Genomic DNA, 23,875 nt, shown 5'->3' with positions numbered 1-23,875 from the left:
TGGAAAGAAGCGTGGAGCACGGGTGGAAGACGCTGCTCAGTGACTGTAGGCAAAGTCATTTAGTCTCTCTTCAGACCTAATTTCCTCATCTGTCAAATTGAGTTCATAATACGTGGTCTGTCTCTCCCCCACAGCATCATGGCGAGGACTAGGCGCCCCCTGAAAACACATCATTATTAGTTGCGCCTCACCCTCGGGCTGCCTTGCACTGCTGCAGAGAATCCTTACGTGTAAAGAGCCAGAAAGCCGTGGAGAGTTTCCACCCTAAATAAAAGAATTCACGAGGTGATTTTTAAGAGTGTAGACGCTCCGTGAGTGACATGCACACACTAATGGGACAGGTCCCATCAGGATTCCCACGTGACGCCTTCACGGTCGCTCATCCCATTCGCTGCTCAGGAGGGGCACGGGGAATACGGCCCCGGCAGAAAGAAACATTATTTAAATTAACTCAGTCTGATTGAACGTCCTCTTTTGTCAAACGAAAGAAGTGATCCCTGTTATGTGCCCTGCTCTGTTTGAAAACAGTTGAATATTTTGCGTTGAATTACCTTTGGCCTTAAGTGTATTTGTGCCAACTTAAGTGGCAAGTCCCAGAAAGAGAATTTGCAAGCGACGTCACTTGGTCTAGGTGTGAAGCCACTTGCAGAGCACACCCTGGGCTCCAGGCTCTAGCTGTGCACCACACACTCACTGCCACACCTCAGTGGATCGTATGACACCCACGAAGCAAACATTTGTCCCCATTTTGCTGATAGGGAACTATGTTCAGAGAGGTGAAAAGATTTGTCCAAAGTCATGCAGATAGTGGACTTCAATGAGGGTTCCGAGACAGTTCAAACCCACTGGCTCCAGAGAAATGACCCTGATTCCAGCCCCAGCACACAGTCATGTCCTGAAGCCCTGTGGTTCCTCCGAGTAGTGCTGTGGGCCCGTTGGCCAAAGGCGCAACACATTGAAATAGGAAGAAAACACCGACCTTCCCTCCAGGCCCTCTCTGATCAACGCTATCATCGAAACAACTGAAAACCAAGTTTGCAGCTTCTGCTTAGGAAGAAAAGAAGCTACGTGGATTCTGAATTTGATATTTCAGTTACCATGGTTTGTTGTTGTTATTTGTTGTTGTTGTTGTTTGCTTGTTTTGGTGTGTTAGTTTACTTTTTAAATAGCAACCACTGAAACTCGTTTCACAACATGCCTCTAGCTTAACTGGCTAATTAGTAAGAAACTTCTGGTAACTGACAAATATTTGTTGAGCATCTTCTGAGCTGGGAGCTGTGTGATCTACAGAGATGAGTAAGACGGATACTCTGAAGGCTTTTTACTGGAAAGTAGCAAATATGTTGAGGATACTAATAACTACTCCTAAGTCAAAGGTCAAACAACAACCCCCAAAGTGAAATATGAATATAAGCAATGATCCAGAGGTCACATCAGCCAAACGCCTACAACATGATAAGCCAGAAGTCCCCAAGCCACAGGTAGAGAAAGTGGGAAAGGCACAGAGGAGGGGGAGAGGCTGCCGCTGGACCAGGGGGCAGAAGTGAGACAGAGTCGAAAGGCATGGTGTGGACTGAGTCATTGGTTCAGAGACATGGGGATCTGCAGGCTTGAAATGGGAGATCCGAGTTCAAGGGACAGAAATGCAGGGAGAGGAACACATCTGAGCTCTCCCCTCTCTGGATTCATGAAGAGTTTATGAATAAAGATCCCGGAACCATGGGCTGCAGTTACACCTCTGCTCCCCACCCTCCAACAGGGCGTCCCGTGGGAGAACACTTAACCCTCTGAGCCTCCATCTTCCGGTCTGTGAATGTAGGGGTGCCCCCACCACCTCAATGACCGCACAGGGATGCTGGGGGTCCCGTGAGATCATGGGTGGAAACAAGCTTTGACAACTTTCAAGTCCTGCCCGATTATAAAGCTTCCTCCTACACCTCAGACTCAGAGTCACACACCCTCTCAGCCACCCTGGAAGACACAAAAGAAATCAGGCACCCAGCCTTCACCCTTCAAACAAACAACAACAATAACAAAAGACGGACTTCTAAGCTCCTGAAATGGTGAGAGAAGAACTTTGTTGTTTTCAGCCTCTGTCTGTGGCAGGTTGTCACGGCAGACCTAGAGAACACACACACGCCCAGCAGTGAGACGCCCAAGGCAGGAGGGACGCTGGTACTAACCTCCCCACACTCCAGGCTAAAGGCTGCAAGACAATCAGCCAGACTTCGTGGTGGTCACTCCCATCTGAAATGATGAAAAAGGGGTTTCCTGATAGCCAGGCATGGTGGCTCATGCCTATAATCCCAGCACTTTGGGAGGCCAAGGTGGGCGGATCACCTGATGTCAGGAGTTCAAGACCTCCCTGGCTAACACAGTGAAACCCCATCTCTACTATAAAAACAAAAATTAGCCAGGGACAGCGCTGGAAACCTGTAGTCCCAGCTACTTGGGAGGCTGAGGCAGGAGAACTGTTTGAACCTGGGAGGCGGAGGCTGCAGTGAGCCGAGATTGCGCCACTGCACTCCAGCCTGGGCAACAGAGTGAGACTCTATCTCAATTAAAAAAAAAAAAAGAAAGAAAGAAGGAAGGAAGGAAGGAAAGAAGGAAGGAAGGAAGGAAGGAAGGAAGGAAGGAAGGAAGGAAGGAAGGAAGGAAAGAGGAAGGAAGGAAGGAAAGAAGGAAAGAAGAAGGAAGGAAGGAAGGAAGGAAGGAAGGAAGGAAGGAAAGAAAGAAAGAAAGGAAAAGAGAAAAGAAAGGAAAAGAGAAAAGAAAAGAGAAAAGAGAAAGAAAGAAAGAGAGAGAGAAAGTGAAAAAGAAAAAGGGCCTCCTGGGAGATAGAGGCAAATGGAAGAGCCAAGGCTGGAGTGAGCCCTGGAATCACATCGTCTGCTTAGATTCTTGTATCACAGCCACTGCTTGCACCAGTCGTCTGTCAGGAAAATAAAATCAAAACCAGCAAAACAGCCATCTGCCCAGAGGAGAGAACAGGCATCTCAGCCTCTGTGAGCACTAGCTAGTGTGCCCGCCACCTCTGTTCTCCCATGAGAACACGTGCTCTTCACGTGACACATGAAGGCTTGAGACGCGCTAATCGCGGGCATGGTGCTGTGCACAGAGATTGCTGAGTGACGGCAGCAGAGGACCTGAGGGTGAGGCAGCTGTGTCGCACAATCTCCATCCTTTCTGGAGCTGCAGTGCCCCGTGTAGGCCTCCACTGTGGGAGTGTCCGAAGCTGCAAAACAGAGCCTCTCGCTGAGGATGGCCGGGGAAAGGCTGTTCTGCATAAAAGTGCTTCCCCGCTGGGCCTTGTTCCTTCCCACGGTGGCCTGAAGAACCCAAAGAGCTAGAAGCCCATGACCTTGACCATGACTAACCGTGAGGCCTGAATTTGTGTCCACCGCCTGGTGACACCACAGCTTGCCTGGAAACATGGCCCTGCTGGGCTGGAGTGTGGTGCTTGCCGCTTGGAGCCTGCGGTCAGCCCTGGCCCCACACTGACCACTCACGGCTGAGTGGTCCTGGGCGAAGGCACCTGAGCGTCCCGTGTGCAGGCACCAGCTCCGCCCTGACACTGCACACGCCTCCATGGCCAGCACCTTCTCTGACACGCTCCTGGGACGTCTTCCACAGGCACCCAGTGGAGCCGTGGACTGCAGAGGAGCATCCGTGGAACTAGATGGCTCCTCGCGTGTGTGCAGTGCTTCTCCTGACCTGGCTTTTCTAGGCCTGTTCCCTCCCAGTGGCCCTGTGAGTAGACAGTGAGGTCTCGGCGGGAGCCTCAGCCTCCTCCTCCAGAAAGTGGGGAAAAGGGGGAGGTCGGCCGCTCTGCAGCAAGGGAGCATGGGCGCTAAAGGCCCTGCACAAATTCAGCCCCGCTCGGCAGTGCAGGCTGCTGCTGTCCAGGGGACGGGGCCTCTAAACTGTGCAAGGAGTCGTGGGGCAGGGCAGGGCGGGAACACTACTCTCAGGCACCCCTGATCCTCGCTCTTCCCAGAACCTCGGGACTACTTCCTGCCTGGCCCAAAATGCATGGCCCCGGGTACTGTGGTGTCTCTTCCAGGTCATCTCCTATTTCCGTATGTCCAAGTGGGGCTCCCTACTCTGTATTCCTGGTGGAGGGGGCCCTCCTTCTACCTTCCTCCCTCCCCTCACCCAATGACACACCGAAACAGAAAAGTGCTGAGCGCCACATGGAAGCTTCCGGAAGCATCACTGCCCACAGAGAGAGTCAGAGGGCAAGCTGTCAGCCAGGTCATCTGAATTTGATTTAAGGCCCTGCCACAAATCCAGCATGTGATCCCAGAGGAGATATTTAACCTCCCTGTGCCTCAGCTTTCCCATCTGTGCAATGGTCCCCCCTTGAAAGGGTTGCTTGTATTAACACATTAAAATTTAATCCAAGAGCAATTCCAAGACATGACCAACACTGAATAAGTATTACTATTACTATTACCCAAAGTCACGAGTTCAACTTCCCTTCTCGCTGAGCGCAGCTGCCTGGTGAGATGGTCGATGCGTAAAGCCCACCCGTCCGCCTGCCAGAGAAAGCTGGGATCTCTTTGCTGTGTTCCTTGACTGCAAGTCAGTGGTGTGGCTGGGAGAGGAGCCGCAGAGCCGCCCCGATAGAAGCATCACCCCTTTGTCTGAGCACACATCTCACAGCGCTGTGCCGCTGCCAGGCCAGGCCCCGGGAGCCCAGAGCCCCGCACGGTCTGTGGACTCCGCTCCCACTGGGGTTCTGTGTGTGATCCCAGAAGTGCCCTGCACAGCCTCCCTCTGGAATGCTGCTTCTGTCCTCGTACAGGGAATTCCTCCACAGGAAACACAGGTCCTTCTCTATGCACCCCACAGCCCCAGAGAAAGAAACAAGCCACCAGCAACACAGTCAGGAGTGTCTGTCAAAAATTCCCTAAACATGAGAATAACATCAAAATTACAAGCACAAAACCTGGCAAATTATTCCGGTTCTAGCAGCTTTTTTCAAAGCCCAAATGTGTGTTCGGCCCTCAGTTTCTCTTTCTGTGCCCTTCTCCCACCTCTGGATGGACCCAGCCCCTGCCCCACACATTCTCCCTGCACCTGCAGTGCCCGGACCTCAGCCCCTAAAGCTGCCTCTGTGCATCTGCTACCAAAACAGCCTTGGCCACTGATGCCCCCGGCTCTTCATTTTGCACATTAAGAGGGAAGTGGGCTGGATCCCCTCTCAAGAAAGCAGAGAAGGGAAATACTCCTTGGAGAGATGAGGTTGGGGGGCCTTCCGTGCCCCTCAAGCCCCTGGGGCAGCATTGCCCTGTCCCCCCGGGAAGCCGACCCAGCAGGTCCCTGTGGTGATACCTGGGTCCCCCCAGGGAGCACGCTGGCTGGCACTCACTCGAGTGAAGGACAGATCCAAGGCCCTAGGGCAGGAACGGCTGCTGGAACCAGGCTGACCTCCAGTGTGGGCGGGGCCATGACTCAATGGATGCCACCGGAAGGGGCAAGAAGGGGGTCACTCTTGGGTCCCGTCTTGTAGACACAACAAGAACTGGGGTGCGATGAGGGTTGATTCTTAGTTTTCTTCACTCTGAAGAGGGACTGTTGCATGAGTTCTCCTGAGGCTAAGACCAGGGGCTTATAGAACCCAGGGCTGGAAGGGCTTCTGGCGTTGGCACTGTTGATTTTGGCATCGTCGACTTCAGACTCCCACATTGCAGATAAAGAAACAGACGTCTCGAGGGGCTGCGTGGCTTGCCCGGGAGCTTGTGGGTGGAGCCCTGAGGATCTCCTTAGTCCACACAGCCCACAACCCTCCTTCAGCACAGCCCAGTGCATGGGGGCATCTCCAGACAGTCTCTGACCCTACAGGGATGTTCAAGTCTCTAGAAAATACAGCCCTGAAGGGCCTCGGGGACCAGGCGCTCTGACTGTGGAGATCCCAGGCGACATGGGAGCCCACTGCTCTCAGGCTGAGTCATGACAGTTCTGTGGCCCAAGGCAGCGTGGAAGTGGGTAGAGCAGAAGCGGGACGGGTTCGGGGCACAGGGCACAGGAGCGGCCTCGATGACGCTGGTTCTCTCAGTGGAACTTGTGGCATCAGCTGCCGGCCCTGCGTGGAGGATCTCAGCTTAACTCTGCTCCTGTCAGGAAACAGCCTTCGTGCAGGAAGTGGGTAAGAACAGGCTCCGTGGCTTCACTCGTCGAAGAAGAGCAGGTATGGAGCCAACCAGGGAGCCCCCCTCCAATGGGAGTGGCTGAGCTGGCTCCGGGCGGTTCTGGGAAAACGCTGCTCGCAGCAGTACTACCCCAGCACGCCCCAACACACAGCTTCATCCTCACTCCTCCGAGGCACCCCAGCCTCCAGGCACTGCATGTGTCCCAGTCACATTCACCCCTCACCGTACCCCCTCCACGCGCTCTCCAGAAAGAATCTAAAGCTCACACACGCACACCCCACAGGCCTCTGACCACTGCTGTCTGAAGCTCTGCGTGCAGCTCCGTGCCAGGCCCAGCTGGGCAGACGGGGCCCAAGGCACACAGGCATCAAGCAGGACTGGGGAGCATCCGGGGGCTGGGGGGCCAAGCAGATGGAGCATCCGGAGGCTGGGGAGTGTCCAGGGGCTGGGGGAGCAGCAGGGGGCTTGGAGCTGGCAGTTGCACCCACATCTCCCCCTCCCACGCTTGCTCCTGGGTTCTGGGGATTGCCATCAGGGAAGTCAGCAAAGGAGAAATTCTGATTTGAGTGCTCGGGACTGAGGCCTCAGCACTGCCTGTTGGCTTTTGTTCAGCCCCCAGGTGATTCTCATGTGCGCAAGGGTTTGATGCATTAACTATCTGGGGCACCTGTGTCTTAACTAGGCTCCAAGATGGAAGGAATGATGGTCTCGTGGAAGGATCTCTAGGTAGCTGGGGTGCAAGGAGCAGCATGCAGACTCAGGGTCCCCTTCCTCCCTGGGCACGAGGCCACCTGCCCACACTGTGCCTCCCTTTCCAACTCCTAAACGTAGCTTCAGGCTCCCCTGACAACGGTGCTAGACCACTTTGAAACTGTACAGAGGCACACACCTGAGGCATTATTTAGACCTAAGAAGAAGTGCCCATTACTTCAAATGAAGACGAAGTGACTCAACAAAGGCAGGAAATGGTCTAAAGAGAGAAAATCAGCTCAAAGTCACACAGCAACATAGTTCAGGCTGCACGTTCACATCTCAGCTGATTGCCTGCCTTAGGAGGTCTACTTCGACAGAACTGGCTGTGTGATCTTTCCAGTGTCCCCAGAAACTGCAGGGTCCTCATCTCTCAGAGCCTGCAGCCTTCATGCATGTGAGCCGGGTCTCCACGGGGCTCCACGGGGCTCCACGGAGCTCCATGGGGCTCCACGGGTCTTGGTGTGCAGGCGGACAGGCATGAGGGCGGGAATCCCAGTCACCAAAGTGTCTCCTGCACCCTGCTTCACAGAGTAGCCCAGGCCGGGAAGAAGCCAGGCTGCACCCACAGTCATGGGGCCTGTGGGCGGCTTGGGGGTGGCCTGGTGCCTGCTGCACAGCACTGCTGAGAAGCGCTGCACAGTGGGCACCCAGCACAGCTGCCTCCACAAGCCGGCCATGGCCCCCCGAGGCCTTGTGTGTCTTGGCAGCTGCCTCCCAGCTGGCCTGCCCTCAGCGCTGCTGTCATGAGGATGTGGCTGCAGGAGTCCAGAGAGCCCTGCAGCCACCCCAAAGCTCCTGGGCTTTGGCACGGAGAGGACAGCGTCTCCTCAATCCACCTGCAGCCAGGCCACAGTCAGGGTGCTGTGCAGAGTGTGGCTGGGTTTCCTGGACTATCCAGAGCCTGAGCCCTCCAGGAAGCTGGAGACTCACATCCCCAGGGCCCGGGGATGGGGAGGACCATGGAGTTAGGGAAAGGGGGCTAAGGTGCAGCATCCCTCCCAAATTCAAAAGGCCCTGGATGCAATCACAAGAGAACTGGAGTGCAGAAGTTCCATTGGCCAAAACCGGGAAAATCCAGAAAGAAGTGGAGACTGGATGGCTGGATGGAAAGAGATTGCGTGGAATTACTATAAGGAAGAAAAGTCAAAGGGGAAGAGGACATGAAAGATTAGGGCCAACCCCAGAGACTAGAAACAGAGGCAGCATCTGGAGACGCTCGGCAGGCGGCCTCCAGAACTGCAGGGCCCAGCGGGTACAAATCTGGAAAGGAAAGGGGAGATGAGGGGGGCGCAGCAACTGCTGACGGGGCCAGGGGAGGATGCAGCAAGGAGGCTGCCTGGCTTCCGGGCCTCCCGACCTGGGACTGCGGGGATTTCCCAAACCGGCCAAGCCCGAGCCGAAGGCAGAGTGAGGAGGCCATCTAGCGGCAGGGGCCGGAAGGAGGGGCAGGGGCAGTGCCCAGGAGGGAGCCTGGGGGCTGGGGCAGAAGAGGAGGCAGCTTCTGTCCTCAGCAGGGATGCTGGGCAAGGGGTGGAGGTGGGGGAGTGTGGGGGAGGGAAAACTGGAGGAAGGAGCGAGGGAGGGATGCGCATGACCCCAAGGAAGAGAGGCAGAGCCCAGGTAGGTGAATAATGGAGCCCCAGCAGGTCCGGATGTCTGGCCTTGTCCGGCAGGCTGGGGTTTGGAGCCTCTGCTGGTGCGGGGAGGGGGCCAAATGGTCTAGGGGCAGGGAAAGGCAAAGAGATAGAGCCACCTGGCTTCTGGAGGGGAAGGCAGTGCTGGGCGGTGGGGAGCGGGTGGGATGGAAGGACAGGGAGTAAGGGGCGGGAGGGCAGAGCAGCAGCTTCTCTGGGGGGCTCAGTCAGCAGCCTGGTTCTAAGACAATACACATAACTGGGATTGCTTTCTGTGCCAAGCTCCCCTCAACCCATGCAGGGGGCAGGCCCTCTGAACTTAGGCGTGGGGGCAGGCTTTCTGCCCCATCATTATTTCACTCTGGAGGATCGGCCAGTCCACAAGGGGGGCGGCCCCTGACGTGCTCTCCAGGGTGTCCAGGGCTGTCTGGAGATGGAGGAGGAGGAGGGGGCCTCACGCCATCCCTTAGGGCAGGGAGGTTTCAGGAAATGCCCTGAGTCACCCAAGCTCAATGCCAAGCCACGTCTTCTCCCTGCGCTCTGCCACGAGGGAGCTGACCACACCTGGGGGCACCCCACGTCCAGCTGTGCCCACGTGGAACTCTGTGCAGCTCAGGCTTTTGCTTCCAAAGCACACCCCACCCACCCTGCCCCTCGTGGAGGTGAGCTGTGTGCACAGGCCACCTCCCGGCGGGGCTGCACACCCAATCTCTCAGGCCCCAGGGTGGCAACCCCTGTGGGGGACCTTCTGCCTGCATTTGTAAGGGAGTAAGTAGCAGGGAAAGACAGGGGGAGGAGGAGGGACTGGGGCAAGAGGAGATGCCAAGGGTGGAGGGCAGGGCAGTCAAAAGGTTTGCAAGTGTCCCACTGGGCCAGGTCGCTGGTCCAGCCCAGGCACCACCCAGTGATGTGACATCCACATGCTGGGCAGGTAGAGGCATCAAACAGGCTGGCCTCCTCTGGAGAAGACACGGGTCCTGTTTTGTGTCTGTTTTTACTGGGAACAGGACAGGCAGCGCAGACACACTGCCTGGAGAATCCCTGGGCTCAGCTGATCTCCGGCTCCGCTCAGTGGAGACTGCCGGGGCCTGGTCAAGTGGACACTACCCCTGCCCCCCGCCGCCCCCCGGCGCTCTCCTCCGGGGATCATGATTCTTCACAAACCGTGGAAAGGAACAAGAAAGAGAGGTGGGATGGGGAGCCTGAGTCAACCTCCCCGAAGGGACCCAGACCACCGAGTCTTGTTAACGCTCAGCCTTTTATGCCCAAGACAGATGTGTCTTAAGATGCTCCTGTCCTTCTCTCCCCCACCACACACACAAAAAGTTGATCTGCAAAGGGAACTTCTGGAAACTTCCATTGTTTGAGGGCTGAGCTTCACACGGGGCCTCTCCCCCTCCACTCCAAGGGCCCGGGGTCAAGGGAGAGTGTTTAAGTTCACAGGGCCACATCTGAAGCATCTGATGACTCCTGGGGTCGACATTTCCCCTCCACGTAAATAACCCTCACTCTCTCATCCTATGCTAGAGGAATCACTGTACATGAGTGGGATGGGGGTTGAGGAAGGGAAGGCCATGATCTGTTAAAAAAAAAAAAAAGCAGGGTTGGCGGGGAGCTTCGAATTTTATTTTCCTGGTTTACTTAGGACTTTTGAGATTTTTTCCTTTTTCTGCGAAAAGGGAGGTGATTATAGACTCAAAGATTGCCAACTCCTGGGCACCATGCCCTCTTTCTAGGAAGCCCCTCATTAACCAGAACACTGTTCCCCCAGGGCCCCTGACCCCTTGGGCTGCAGCCCCTAGCACCTGGTGGCTCCTGTGCCTGGAGACTGGTGGCCTGCTGAGCCCCCACACAAGGCCAGCTTTGCAAGGAGCCTGCATTCCACATTCAGCTCATCCCTGGCTCTGCACTTTGCTCTGATCGATCGTGGGGGTTGTGTGAGCACAGCTTCACCCACTCGCCTGCCCCCCCACACCCTGCAATGGCCTCCACACACCCAGCGCACACACTGGCCCCCACTCTCTGCCCTGTGCTGGGGTGCAGCCCCCAGACCTACTTTGCCCATCCACTCTGACGCCTGCAGTTCACTCTGTACCTGCCCTCGAGCACGCCTCCATCCCATTTGCAGAGCTCTACAAAAAAAAAATGTATTAATTGAAGCACAATAAAAGAGCAGTATTTTTACATTTTCCTAAGGCGCTTAAAGCATTTCAAATACCAGTGTTTTAAGTTATGGTCACTCATAATTATCCTGGGTCCACAGAGGCTCAGTCTTCAGGAGGGCTCAGTCCTCTTTCTTCAAAATGCAGGGAGACCCAGCCTGCACTATCAAGTCCCTGGGGAAGAAAAATTAAATAACAGCTGGGCAGCTGTGCCCCTCAAATGTGTGAGCGACTCTGTGCTTGACGACTGAAGCTTGGGGGGGTTAAACTGTCCTTTAAAAACTTAAGTTGGTTTTAACTGAAGCACCTACCATTCCAGGGAAAGTCAGGGGGAAACACAGGGATGTACACAAAGCCGGGAGTGACTGCTGTTACCACAAGACATGTGCTCCTCCCTCCCGCCCACCTTTATCTTAGGAAAGATTTTTTTTTTTTTTTTAACTCGAAGCCTTCAGGTGAAAATAAAGCAACGGCAGCAACAGAAAAAAAAATGTAGTCTTCTTCAGGGTTAACATCAGAAGACAAGCTTGTGCGGCTTTGGCCAATCAGATGCGCCCCTGGCAGCTATAATATAGTGCTAAAGGCAGCCTCTCTCACAAGCTCTCCAGGCTTGCTACCATTTAAAATCAGACTCTTTTTGTCTTTTGATTGCTGTCTCGCCACCCAACTCCGATGTGTTCCGTTATCAGCGGCCGGCAGCCTGCCATTCCAGCCCCTGTCTGGGTGGGGAGCGGTGGAGAGTCCCCCGCAGCCGCGGCGGGCAAGGTTATATAGGAAGAGAAAGAGCGAGGCAGCCAGCGAGGGAGCGAGCGAGCGGGCGAGCCGGAGCGAGGAAGGGAGAGCGCAAGAGAGAGCGCACACGCACACACCCGCCGCGCGCACTCGCGCACGGACCCGCACGGGGACAGCTCGGAAGTCATCAGTTCCATGGGCGAGATGCTGCTGCTGGCGAGATGTCTGCTGCTAGTCCTCGTCTCCTCGCTGCTGGTGTGCTCGGGACTGGCGTGCGGACCGGGCAGGGGGTTCGGGAAGAGGAGGCACCCCAAAAAGCTGACCCCTTTAGCCTACAAGCAGTTTATCCCCAATGTGGCCGAGAAGACCCTAGGCGCCAGCGGAAGGTATGAAGGGAAGATCTCCAGAAACTCCGAGCGATTTAAGGAACTCACCCCCAATTACAACCCCGACATCATATTTAAGGATGAAGAAAACACCGGAGCGGACAGGCTGATGACTCAGGTAGGAACCCAGCGCCGGGGCGTGGAATGTGTGGCTTTCCAGGGGGTTACGAGAAGCCGAACACTTCCAGACTTAACTCTGTTTGCTGTTCGGGCAGATAGGAAGGTGATTTCACCGGCTCCTTCCCCACCCACCTGCCCGCCTCCCATCTCTTCCTCTTCCTGGAAGAGAATGGAGGTCAAGGGTCCAGCTGGAGAAGTTTAGGGTGTGGTGGGGGTGAGGACGGTAACAGACGTGGTTCATTATGGCCCTGATTTGATGAGTCTTGCTACAATGGCCTTCCCCATCCTACCTCTGCCCTGGCTTGTAACTTGGGGAGACCTTCACTTTGGGGGCGTCGGCCCTTTCCAAGTCAGGAGTGGAAATGGAAGAAGAGGGTGGGAATCCCCCTCCCACAAACATGAAGTGGCCTCCGGGCACTGTACGAACGAACGAACGTAGCCTTGGGCATTGGAGCTCAGAGCCCCCACTTCTCCCGTTGCCTCTGTGGTTTGCTTTCCCACTACTACCCCCACCCTACACCTCCCCACCAAAGAATTCTCAACTGGAAAAGCCAGGAGGCGGTTCTGACAAAAGGCAGGGGCTCCAGAGCAGACTCCGCCCGTCCCCGGGTGCCTGGCTGTATCGCAGAGCTGGCTTTGCGATTGCATGTCCGCAATTGTGCCCATCAGAGTGTGAATGTATTGATATTTCTTTAAGGATGCTCTTTCGTTCTTCCAAGCCCGAGGTACCTTAGGGGAGGGACTTAGAACTTATTGGCATTGCATCACTTTAGTTTTCAACCTGCTTGCATAAGAATTAAGAGCGAATAAATATTAGTGTGGGGGGAGGGGAAGCTAAGCAAAATATGAATTCCTCTCTCTCTCCCCAACTCCTTTGAGATTTCTGAGCTGCCAATCTCCCAGCCAATTCTAGACTTTCTGAAACTCCATGCACGTATAACTGAAGCCAGAAATGGGTTTCCTTGCAAATATAGGTCAACATCCTTTTTATTGCCCTATTAAAATATTCAAGTCCTACCTTTAGGGCTAGGTGCGCACAGCGGCTGATGGAGTGGCGCTGGTGGGGCGCAAGTGCAGGGGGAGGGTACTGACGGCAGGGAGACAGGAGCTACCTCCGGGCCGCCCTGCTTCCCGACCCGATTCCCAGGCTTGCTTGAGGCCGAGAAAGGCGAGGGGCAGGCAGGGTAGCCTGCTCCAGCTGTTGGAAAGGAGAGGAATGGGAAATGCTCCTGATTTCCTTGCTCTCCCGCATCTGCTCCCGACCACCTTAAATCTGGACCGCGAGTGTGGACGCGCGCGCCAGTGCCAGAAAGCAGCGCGATCCACAATTAACTCTGCACGGGCCACGGGGTGCCCGGTGCGTGCAGCTGGCTGGAGGGAGTTCTCCGGCTAGCCCGGGGCGCCCATCCTCTCGTCACCCTCGCTCCCCGCGGAGGAGGGACCTTGCCAGGGTCCCTCGGAACCCGAGAGGAGGCAGGCGCTGCGGAGAGAGCGGCGGGGGCGTGGACACCCGAGGTCCCAGAGCCAGACTGGGTCAGCTTCTGCCCTGCTCTGCGGGAGGCCAATACCGCAGAAGGGGTCCTGGACTCGCACGCCTTCCCAGGGCTTGGGCCTTGCAGCCCTGCTGCAAAGCTGCAAGCGCACAGAGCCGCGCAGCGAGGCAGACGCATGCAGCCCCACTTACTCCCGGGTTATCGATCCCCCGCGGCTAGGGTTTCAGTGCGCGCGGGGCTGGGCTGGAGCCGCCGGGCTCTGCCGCTCCACGCGCGGGAGCGCAGGCACCGCAGGAGCTAACAGCAGCGCCGGGCTCGCTGTAGTGACCCCGGCGGCGGGGGCGCGGAGATGGGGGCGCCCGCGCAGGGGCCGGGGCGCAGCGCGGGCTCCGCCGGCCTGCCCTGGGACGCGCCCCCCTCCCCAGTCCGCCGCCTGCCCGGCCTCTGGGCCTCCGTGTCCCAGCCGGAGCCCCCAGCCTGGGGGCCTCCCTCCGACCCCCGTCCGCCCTGCCCGGGGACGCAGAGCCCAGCGGCCCCGCGCCCGGCCACTCTCGCCGCCGCGCGCACAGGCAGCATTTGAACTTCTGACCTTCTGTCAACTTCCCTCAGACGAACGAAACGAAAACAAATACTTTTTTCCTTGGGCAGTGGCTATTCCCGTTCCCAACACAAAAGGAGGGGGAAGGACGGCCCAAGTGGGGGTTGGGTGAGGAGAGCCAGGCCGGGATTATCAGGCGGTCGACCCCACAAAGGTCCCCTAAAACCGAGGGGGGTAGGGGCTGGCAGTCTGTGAGGTATCCCCGGTTGATCCCTCCCCTACCTTCCTTCTCCCGATTCCAGGAGTTAAGGGTGGGGGAGGAAGGGATGGGGAAGGCGGAGGCTCGGGTGCTGAGGGCAGGGGTGGGGTGAAGGAGGCGGCAGGGGAGCCCCAGGCCCGCGGGAGGTTTGGGGAGCCTGCTCGGCCGCCCTCATTTTAAATAACCACCTAGGCTCTGCCCCAGGTGCGTGACCCTCTTCTGTCTCCCTCCCTGTCTCTGGGTCTCTAATGTGACTGCCGTCCAAGTCCCTCAACCATGGCGAGATCGTCCCCAGTGGAACTTTCAGAGCAGTTCTGGAACGCAGGAGCTGCCAGTTAATATTAACCCGGGAGAGGAAAGCGCAGACAGACACGCTCTCCCCGCGCGGGCCTAGGGTGCCAGGCGAAGGTGCTGGCGGCCAGGGGGCTCTTAAGGGGCAGGAGGCCAGAGGGCCGGATCTGAAGCCTGGAGTGGGGTCCCGAGCTGCTACACTGAATAGATTTAATGTGCGCTCTGGGTCCGCCAGGAAAGACGCTCAGGTGTGGGTTTGGGGAGGGGCTGCTCCACCAAGCGTGGGGGAAAGGACAGTGGAGAGAGGTGCGTTTAGGGGCTGGGGCTGTCTCGAAGTTGGGACGCCCCCGCCCCCGCGCTGAGGGAAGCCCACCGGCTGCTGGCGGTGACAGTCGCCGGCGCTGCTCGCAGATCAGGGAGGTAGGCAGGAGCTCAGGCGTGGGGAACAACTTGGCCTCCGCCGACACAAAGCCCGGCCCCGGCGGCCCTGCTGGGCTTCACGGTGGCTGCACAGAGTCGGGCTTGATTCGCGGCACACGACCCAATGAATTAATAACCGGCCTGGGCTTCCCGGCTTTGCCTGCGACAATCCCGCCCAGAGTGGGCGGAGGAGAGGCCGCCAGCCGAGGCCGCGCGGAGCCCGGGCCGGGGAAGGGCGCGAGGGATGGGGGCGCCAACTCCGGCAACCCTGGGCCTCCGCCCCTCACTCGCGCAGCCACCTCCCGTCGCAGCCCGGCTCGGCCCGGGTCTCCCTGCCCGGGGTCCTCCATGCCTGCCCAAGTGGCGCAGCTCACAGAGCTGGGGGCCCGGTCCTCCTCACCCTGCCGCCCTCTCCCTGGCTGCCCTCCTGGGGAGCTGTTTAAAGCTTCTTCGGCGCAGCCCCAGGGGAGGGAGCTGCGGTGGGGTGGGGGTCTTGCATGGGGGTCCGTGTGCGTGTTGGTGGTGTGCGCCTGCGCGCAACAGGCCTCACATCATAGCTCTACACTGACCCTGGTTTACTGATTGATTTTCATGTAAAACGCGTTCAATCCTCAAGATGACCTCACTCAAACTCTGCCCTTCCGACTTTTTTTTTTTTAACTGCTGGCAGGCCCACAAACATGCAGGCACTGACCTGTTACCAGGGCGGCCCCCAGCCCTACCCCACCCCCAGTTGTTGCACGTTTAACTCTACAACCATATTACTGGTTTTTATTGCTGCCAGATACACAGGACTTTTCCTGTTGCGCAATTTGTCACGTCCCCTTAAAGCGCGGCAGCAGTGGGGCCAGCGTCCTCGCCCCACCCTCTCGAAAGAGTCTCCCCACCTACGCTACAGTTAGGGCCCTGGATAGAAGCTGTCCTTCCATCGCGACAACCAGACTCCAAGCAGAGCATCCTTCCAGACTAGAGGAGGTTAGAGGTCAGCCCCGCCCTCTGCAGAAGTCACCTTGAAATTGCCCCTCGGCCTCCACTTAGCGCAGCTTCTTGGGGGATGCCACCATCGTCATCTGTGTCAGTTCCCCCTCTTTAAATCCCGTGTCCCACCAGCAGCAGCAGGGTAAACATCCAGGAAGCAAGTCAGTGCCCCCCCCCACACACACAGTGGATTCAACTGCTTTCTGTCGCATCCTTATCTGAGAGTGACCCAAGAATTCCAGGGGAACCCCCACAATCCGAATCCCAGGTAACCCCGTCTGCATCTGCCTAGTCAGTGTTTCCTGCCTCCTACCAGGCAACTTCCTGGGAGACTCCGCAGGCGGAGGACCCGGAGACCTCAGGCCTTCCTGTCTCCCCTCCCCCTCCTCTCAAACCCCTCCCCCTCCTCCACCTCTTCAGTTTGCTCTTCAAACTTGCTGGACACCATTCTAAGCTGGGGCCAAGAAAACAAGAGGGGAGGAAGAGAACAGGTTAAAGAAAACAAGAAACGCAATCAGACCACAGAAAAGCCAGGCAGAAAAGAGTTCGACGGGCAAAAAGAATGTGGCTGTCCAGATAAAGAATGTCTGTCCCGGCCCCGGCCTGTGCTGCAAGTGGTAACTCACCTAGCCGCCTGCCACCCAGGCTCCCGCCCACCCCGCAGCCCCGCCAGCGGCTTCTCGCCTCCCCTCTGCCTCGGATAGGGTTAGGGCCTGAGGCAAATAAATGCAAGGCCTTCAATTCTGGAGGAAGTGCGCAGTGCATTTTTCTTTATTTCTGGGAACTTGCACCCAGGTCTCTGCCAGGCCTGCTGTGAGGGATTCTACGCGGGGAGAAGGTGGAGGCTGCGCAGGTGGAGAAAGGGGCCCCAGAAGGGGGGCTAGAAGTGGAGGGCAACGTGCGGGCGGGGCGGGTATCCCAGAGGGTGCCCCTGGAGGGTCCCGTAGTTGATGTCTTAAACATGCAGGTCACTTGTTTCAGAGAAACTTTATTTGCTTCTTAGGCCTCGCTAGGAGCATCGGCTGTTTCAGGACCTGGAGAAAGGCCCCCAGCTCTACCCTGAGAGGACGTGCTCCTCCACGCTCCTCCGCAAATGCTGCCCCTCTTCCCCAGCCCAGGGCCCGGCTCTTCGGTGTGTCTGGGCCATTCCAACCCCCGTCTCCCCACCTCTCCGCATGGCCCTCGCGCCTTGAGACTGGGCAGGGCAGGCTGATGGAGGGGCCGGGAGGGGTGGCGGCCACCCAGGCTAACGTGTCCGTCGGTGGGGGGTCCCCTTGTCTTCGCAGAGGTGTAAGGACAAGTTGAACGCTTTGGCCATCTCGGTGATGAACCAGTGGCCAGGAGTGAAACTGCGGGTGACCGAGGGCTGGGACGAAGATGGCCACCACTCAGAGGAGTCTCTGCACTACGAGGGCCGCGCAGTGGACATCACCACGTCCGACCGCGACCGCAGCAAGTACGGCATGCTGGCCCGCCTGGCCGTGGAGGCCGGCTTCGACTGGGTGTACTACGAGTCCAAGGCGCACATCCACTGCTCGGTGAAAGCAGGTAAGCTGGCCCTGGCCCCCCGGATCCGCCTCACGGAAGGCCATTGGTGGACCGCCGGCTTGATTCAAGGGAAAAAGAAACCTGGCGGGAGGCTGAGGGCCAGGATCAGGGGCGCTGGGCGATGACTGCGTTTCCGCGGTGGGAACCTGCCCTGTGAGGTGCCGGCCCCTCGAAATCACCCCTACCTTTGAGGCCACAGAGCCCAAGGTTCTCCATGCCCCGAGGTGGGGTCCTGTGGCTTCCTGCCCGCTTCTGAAGCCCCCACTGCAGGGGGTGGGAAAGCGTGACTGGGGGAGGGGCGCCAGGCCCTTCCAGGCGAGGGAAGGCAGCCCTGCGCGGTTAGCCAGTCTGGGCGAGCTCCTTCCTCTCGTTTAGGGCCTAAGAACCAACCGCCCCCACCCGCTATCCCAAGCGCAGGGGCGTCTGTCCTGCCCCGGAGCCCGTGTCCTGGCTCCTCCCCGCCGGGCGCCCGTGGATCCTAAGCTGCCTTCGCTCACTCGCTCAGCCTTTGGGGAGAGGCCCGGTGGGCGGCAGTAAACCCAGGGGTAACCACCTCCAGCAGCTGGAGGCCGCGCGCCCGGAGCCTGCGTTCCTACTGGGAGCCGGGCTGGGACGCCCTGGGCGGCGGACAGGCCCCGAAAAGCCGGCCCGAGTCGGCGCGAGGCTGCCTTCCCTGGGCCTGCAACGCCACACGCTGTTGCTAGCGAGGAACAGCCGTGGAGGAGGCGCCATGGCGCGCACGCAAACCTCCGGCCTGAGGCTGTGTGCACAGCGCTCTTCTCGGCCCGCATAAATTGGCGCGTTTAGCAAAGCCGCTCACGGTGAATTTCGGGGAAACTCTGCCTTCCTCAACCCCCTTCCAAGTTTCCCTACTTGTCTCCTAAATTCCATGTTAATGGCAATATGATAGTAGGAAAACACTTTTAAGCTGTCAAGGCACACTTGTAGGTAAAGGCTAGAGTGGCTTCTATATTCTCTATCTATAAAGTCCCCACAGAAAGCAAAGGCGTGGAGCGGGGGGCGGCAGGGGCGGGTGTGCGGCCCGGAGAGCTCCCGGCTGCAGGGAGGCAGGAGGCGGCGCCCCCACCTCGCGGGCTCGGCGGCGGCCCCTGGGCCCAGGGCGCGCCCTGCGCAAAACCTCCTCCCCGGCTCCCTGCCCGCGGGGTCCCCCTAGCGGGGGTCCCCGGAGGCCTCCTCCCAAGTGAGCAGCGCTAATCCATCCCCCCGGATCGCGCCGGGAGAGCAGAGCCCCGGCGCGGGAGCCGCTCATTGGCATTCTGCGCACACGGGCGGGGGCGCGGGGCGCAGCGTGTCAAGCCGGGCCGTGCGACTCGACGACTCGGGCTCGCCAGCGCCCGGGGTCGCATTCCGGGGGGCTACGGAGGGCCTCCAACGGCCAGCCCCGCACTTCATGCCAGAGAAACCGATGAGAAGATTAAAAGCCCCCTGTAATTCCAGCAGGAAGATTCTTTCTGGCAATCTCTATTTGCAAAAAGCATGATCCCGGAGATTGGAATGCAAAGAAGACGGCCCTCCCCGCCCTCCTCCCCGGCCCCCTGCGCTCCGCCCCAACTTCAATTATTGTCCTCGGGACAGTGAGCCTCAGAGAGCGACAGAGGGCTCGAGAAAGCGGGTAGTCAAGGGGCCTTGAGACGCGGCGCTTCCAGCGCTCCGAACAGGCCCCGCCATTTAAAATTCAAATACACATCTTGAGTGCTTGGAAGAGAGGCCTGGCTGTGCAAATAGTGCTTGCGAATTGCACACGGGGGGGGAGGGGTTTGCACCTGAGCAAATAGGGAGGGGGAGGCCCGCGAGCTGGGGACAGAGTGAGCTGAGAAAAGGGAGGGGAGAAAATGGAAGTGTCCCCTTCCAAGAGTGTCTCCTGTTTATCCCAGAAATCACAATGACAATGCTGGGCCCTTTATTGGATTTTAATTAGAAAATCCACACAAGCCTCGGATTTTCACACCTCGGCCAATCTCTGGAATGTTTGTCCAGTTGCTACAACTACTGCAGCTATTTTGCACTCCCCGCCCCCGCCCCTCCGCAGGCCCACGCCGAGGCGCCGCAGGGTGCTGCGGGCAGGCGGGCAGGCGGGCAGGCGAGCCAGGGGTTTCCGCCGCGCAGCCCGGGTGCTGAGCGCGAAAGCAGGCGCCGCGCCCCGCGCCGGGGCAGGAGGGAAGGAGGGTGCGCCCGGCGCCCGCGGGAGCTCAAGGAGGCTTCCTGAGGAATCCAAGTGCAGAGCAAACACCCTCTGGATGGATTCGCGGCGAGGCCGGGTGTGTGCGGAGCTGGGGGTGGGGTTGGAGGAAGGCAGAAGGAAGGAGTGTCATCGGCCTCTGCAGGAAACGCCAGCCAACCTCTGTCACCGCCAGCCCAGACTTAGAGAGTCGTTAAGGAATGTGCCTGCGTCGGAATCCTGTCCCTGCGGCGGTGGAGTTGGGGGAGGGAGGTCTGTGCGGGACCCGCCTGGAATCAATCGCCCCGCCCCGCGCCTTGGGCACCCCTGGCCTAGGCGCGCGGGCACCAAGCGTGCGCCCTCCTCCCCGAGACGCGCCTCCCTCTCGGAACTCAATGCCCTGTCCTCTCTTCTTTCCCTTCTCCTCACCCGCAGAGAACTCGGTGGCGGCCAAATCCGGAGGCTGCTTCCCGGGCTCGGCCACGGTGCACCTGGAGCAGGGCGGCACCAAGCTGGTGAAGGACCTGCGCCCCGGGGACCGCGTGCTGGCGGCGGACGACCAGGGCCGGCTGCTCTACAGCGACTTCCTCACTTTCCTGGACCGCGACGACGGCGCCAAGAAGGTCTTCTACGTGATCGAGACGCGGGAGCCGCGCGAGCGCCTGCTGCTCACCGCCGCGCACCTGCTGTTTGTGGCGCCGCACAACGACTCGGCCGCCGGGGAGCCCGAGGCGTCCTCAGGCTCTGGGCCGCCCTCCGGGGGCGCACTGGGGCCTCGAGCGCTGTTCGCCAGCCGCGTGCGCCCGGGCCAGCGCGTGTACGTGGTGGCCGAGCGCGACGGGGACCGCCGGCTCCTGCCCGCCGCTGTGCACAGCGTGACCCTACGCGAGGAGGCCGCGGGCGCCTACGCGCCGCTCACGGCCCAGGGCACCATCCTCATCAACCGGGTGCTGGCCTCGTGCTACGCCGTCATCGAGGAGCACAGCTGGGCGCACCGCGCCTTCGCGCCCTTCCGCCTGGCGCACGCGCTCCTGGCTGCACTGGCGCCCGCGCGCACGGACCGCGGCGGGGACAGCGGCGGCGGGGACCGCGGGGGCGGCGGCGGCAGAGTACCCCTGCCCGCGCCTGGTGCGGCCGACGCTCCGGGTGCGGGGGCCACCGCGGGCATCCACTGGTACTCGCAGCTGCTCTACCAAATAGGCACCTGGCTCCTGGACAGCGAGGCCCTGCACCCGCTGGGCATGGCGGTCAAGTCCAGCTGAAGCCGGGGGGCCGGGGGAGGGGCGCGGGAGGGGGCGGGGCGGGGCAGCAACAGCAACGCAAAGCAAAAAGACACTCGGAAAAGGCGCACGAACCAGACTGAGTTATAATAAGAATAAGAATAAGAATAATAAAGTAGGACAGTCCAAAGTAGACTCTAAGGAAACAAGGACCCCGGGAAGTTTTGTTGTTGTGTTTAGTTGATATATATTTTTTGAATTTTTTTGGTTGTTGTTTTATTTTGGTTATTTTTTCCTCCTCTCCTGGCTATTTATTTGTTTGGTATGAATAGATGTTTTAAATAATATGAACCGGACCTTCAAGAGCCTTAAATAGTTTGTTTCTTGGATAATTTATTATGATCATGTGAACTGTACTCACGGGGGAAAGATTATTTTGTGAGGCCAAGCAACCTGCTCAGAGTCTATTTTTCTACATGTCCCTCGCCCCGGCTGTCAGAAAGCAAACTTCTGTCCCCGCCATCCCTCCCTTCCATCTCCTGCTTCTCAGCAAGTGCAAACTCAAACGTGCTTCATGGGGGTCCACAAATTATATTTTTATACACAGAATTGTAAATTAGATTTTTTGAGAGATCAATACTTAACTGAATTACATTTCATTTTTGAAATAGTGTAAAATATGAAAATATATTATTTTAATTTAACTAGTTTCCGATGTAACAGCCATCTCCTCTCTTTATGGTTTCATATTCCCTTTGTATTCACCATTTTGCCACATTCTTGGAAGCCAAGACTGTTACACACACAACATACACACACACTTTTTCTTTTTCTTTTTTTTTTTTTTTTTTTTTTTTTGGACAAACTGGAAGAACTCTGTTATTTTTAACTTCAAAGAATTTATTAGAAAATAATATTTTTTAAAAGCGCACATAGTGACGAGCCCACGAGGATGGAGCCTGCAGTTTGTACAGAGAAAACAAAGGATGTTTTTGCATTAATAAATTGAGAAATAACTGCTGTAAATTTACTAAAATGTATTTTTGAATATTTTGTAATAGTTTTATAGAAATAAAATGTGCCATGCACAGACCGCTTAGTATCTAATAACGAAGAATTCCTGTTGCAGCCCTTTTTCGTTTAGTTTTTGGCTTCTTTGTTTGGGAAACCTAGCGCTGACAGGAGCTCTCAATATTCTATTTAGATGTGTTGCTTATACTGTGAACTCAGACTGACTGACTTAGGTAACCAAAGTAGGCACACAAACCAACTTGTTTCTTCTCATGGCTGGAGAAACCTCAGCTCTGTTTGTGCTTCTCTGATCTGTAGGGAGGAGGCTCATTGCTGCTTTCTGAGGTCCTGTTGTGTCCCTTCCAGAAAGCATCCTTAGAAGAGGGGACGTGGTTTGGTCTTCTCTTAAGCTCCTATCCTCTTTTCTTGAGTGTCCCCTTAAATCCGAGTGGCAAGCCCACAGTGGCGAGGGCCAGTCGCTGGAATGTCGGGGCTGCTGTTGAGGTCCTCAGGCTACGCTGGTTGTCTGTGTCACATGGCGGTCAGGCGTGGACTTTGATCCCTGTTGAGTGAGCATGCTGCTGTGGGCACTGGGCTGGGGAAGGTCCTGCCATGCTTCATGCTGCCTTGGAGGTTTGGCCAAGAGGGTCTCTGCCCTTGGCAGTTGTCAGGGTCCCAGGTGGAAGACTACTCCCAGTTCTTCGGCTTACGGAAGGTGTCTGCCATGCTTTGTGCTTTGGGCCGAATCATCTGAGCAGGCTGGGCCTTGGAAGGGTTGCGCTGCGTGAGCTCGGGGCCTCCTAGCAGCTGGAGCCTGTGTGGCAGTCCAGGCTTAGGGAACAGGAGTGAACAGGAGTGAACAGACTTCAGCCCCACCTGGCAGGGGCTGGCTCCCGAGGCTGGGCCCAGTCCCTGAGGGTCTGCTCTGCTGAGGGTCTGCCCTTGAGTGGCCTTTCGCAGAGGGTGTGTGACCAGATGGGTGGCCCAGGGCCTCTGGAGCCTCCACGGGGCCGGGCCCTCTGCTCAGGAGCATCCTCAGCCTTTTTCTGCAAAAGACTTTTCTTTGGTGTTCTAGGTGGTCAGCAGGTTCCAGGCTGGTGTTTACAATCTTGGAGGAAGTGCGATGGTTTCTGTTCTTTTGACAGTTCAGTCTGATTTCAAGTCAGTCAAAAGTGAACCAGAAGCACTGGGCACAGCAGCTCCTCTGGCTGTGTTGACAGACCCGGCAATGTGGCCGTGCAGCCCAGACGATCAGAGAGAAGCCGGGCGTTGACCAAGCCCCAAGGTGCCTGAGGCCATGATGCAACTCTGCTGGTGACCGGGGCACCTTGGAGCAGAGCTTCACCCACATGGGAAATCCTGACTCTTGGGTGGCACTCCCTCCTGGACAGGCCCGGTGGCAGAGTGTCTGTGCTGCTGGGTGCTGTCCCCAGCCCTCCTGGTCCATCTTCTTAAGATCCGTCCACTGCTTTATATTTAAAATTCTCTTTTTCACAGGCAAGGAAAGGAAACCACTGCTTAGAGAAACTAGGTACAGGGCATCGAGAGGGTGCAGCCCAGCCCCGCCAGGACGAGGCGCCGACTTCTCATTCAGGGTTGACGGAGCCAAGAGTTTGTGCAAAATGTACGCATGGTGGTTGCTGCCAGCCTCCCTCATGACTAAATGCATATCTATTCCTGTCAAAACGTGTATCAGAATGTACTTGAAACTGTTATCTTTGTGCTCTATTGTTTGAATAATTAAAGAAATTACAGAGACTCTCTTCAGTGTCTGTTATGTGGCAGAACCCCGCTCCTGAACTGTCATCTGTGTTTCTCATCGTCTTCCACGAGGTAGTGCTGGGACCGTGAAGGAAATTCTCATTGAGAGTGCAGACTCCATTCTCTCAATGGGTGGGTTTGGTCAGGCTTTGGGAATTTTTACTGGTGCCAGGAGGCAGGCACCTGACTCCCCTGTCTGAGGGAGTTGACAGAGCTGTCAGCATCACACCCGCAT

At 57.5% G+C, this 23,875-nt stretch overlaps 1 protein-coding gene and 1 long non-coding RNA gene across 3 annotated transcripts; one reads left to right on the top strand and one right to left on the bottom strand.

The window, feature by feature from the left end:
• The first annotated feature begins 11,345 nt into the window (after positions 1-11,345).
• SHH (sonic hedgehog signaling molecule) lies at positions 11,346-23,642 on the top strand. 2 transcript variants are annotated; one of them, XM_055269747.1, is made up of 4 exons: positions 14,600-14,771; positions 16,925-17,053; positions 17,208-17,469; positions 23,377-23,642. In XM_055269747.1, exons 2-4 carry the CDS (start codon positions 17,015-17,017, stop codon positions 23,613-23,615), a joined length of 540 nt encoding a protein of 179 aa, XP_055125722.1. In that variant the 5' UTR covers positions 14,600-14,771; positions 16,925-17,014; the 3' UTR covers positions 23,616-23,642. The 2 variants fall into 2 exon arrangements, with proteins under 2 accessions (XP_055125721.1, XP_055125722.1); XM_055269746.2 differs by lacking the exons at positions 14,600-14,771; positions 16,925-17,053 and adding an exon at positions 11,346-11,940 and having other exon boundaries at positions 20,084-23,453.
• On the bottom strand, positions 19,387-20,217 carry LOC134737060 (uncharacterized). Its single transcript, XR_010121631.1, has 2 exons — positions 20,078-20,217; positions 19,387-19,894 (listed from the first exon to the last, which is right to left on the bottom strand). It is a non-coding gene; the product is annotated as an uncharacterized lncRNA (long non-coding RNA).
• Positions 23,643-23,875: the final 233 nt, after the last annotated feature.

Source organism: Symphalangus syndactylus, chromosome 6 (genome assembly GCF_028878055.3).
Source record: "Symphalangus syndactylus isolate Jambi chromosome 6, NHGRI_mSymSyn1-v2.1_pri, whole genome shotgun sequence".
In the NCBI taxonomy this organism is placed as follows: domain Eukaryota; kingdom Metazoa; phylum Chordata; class Mammalia; order Primates; family Hylobatidae; genus Symphalangus; species Symphalangus syndactylus.
This window is presented reverse-complemented; position numbering and strand designations above follow the sequence as displayed.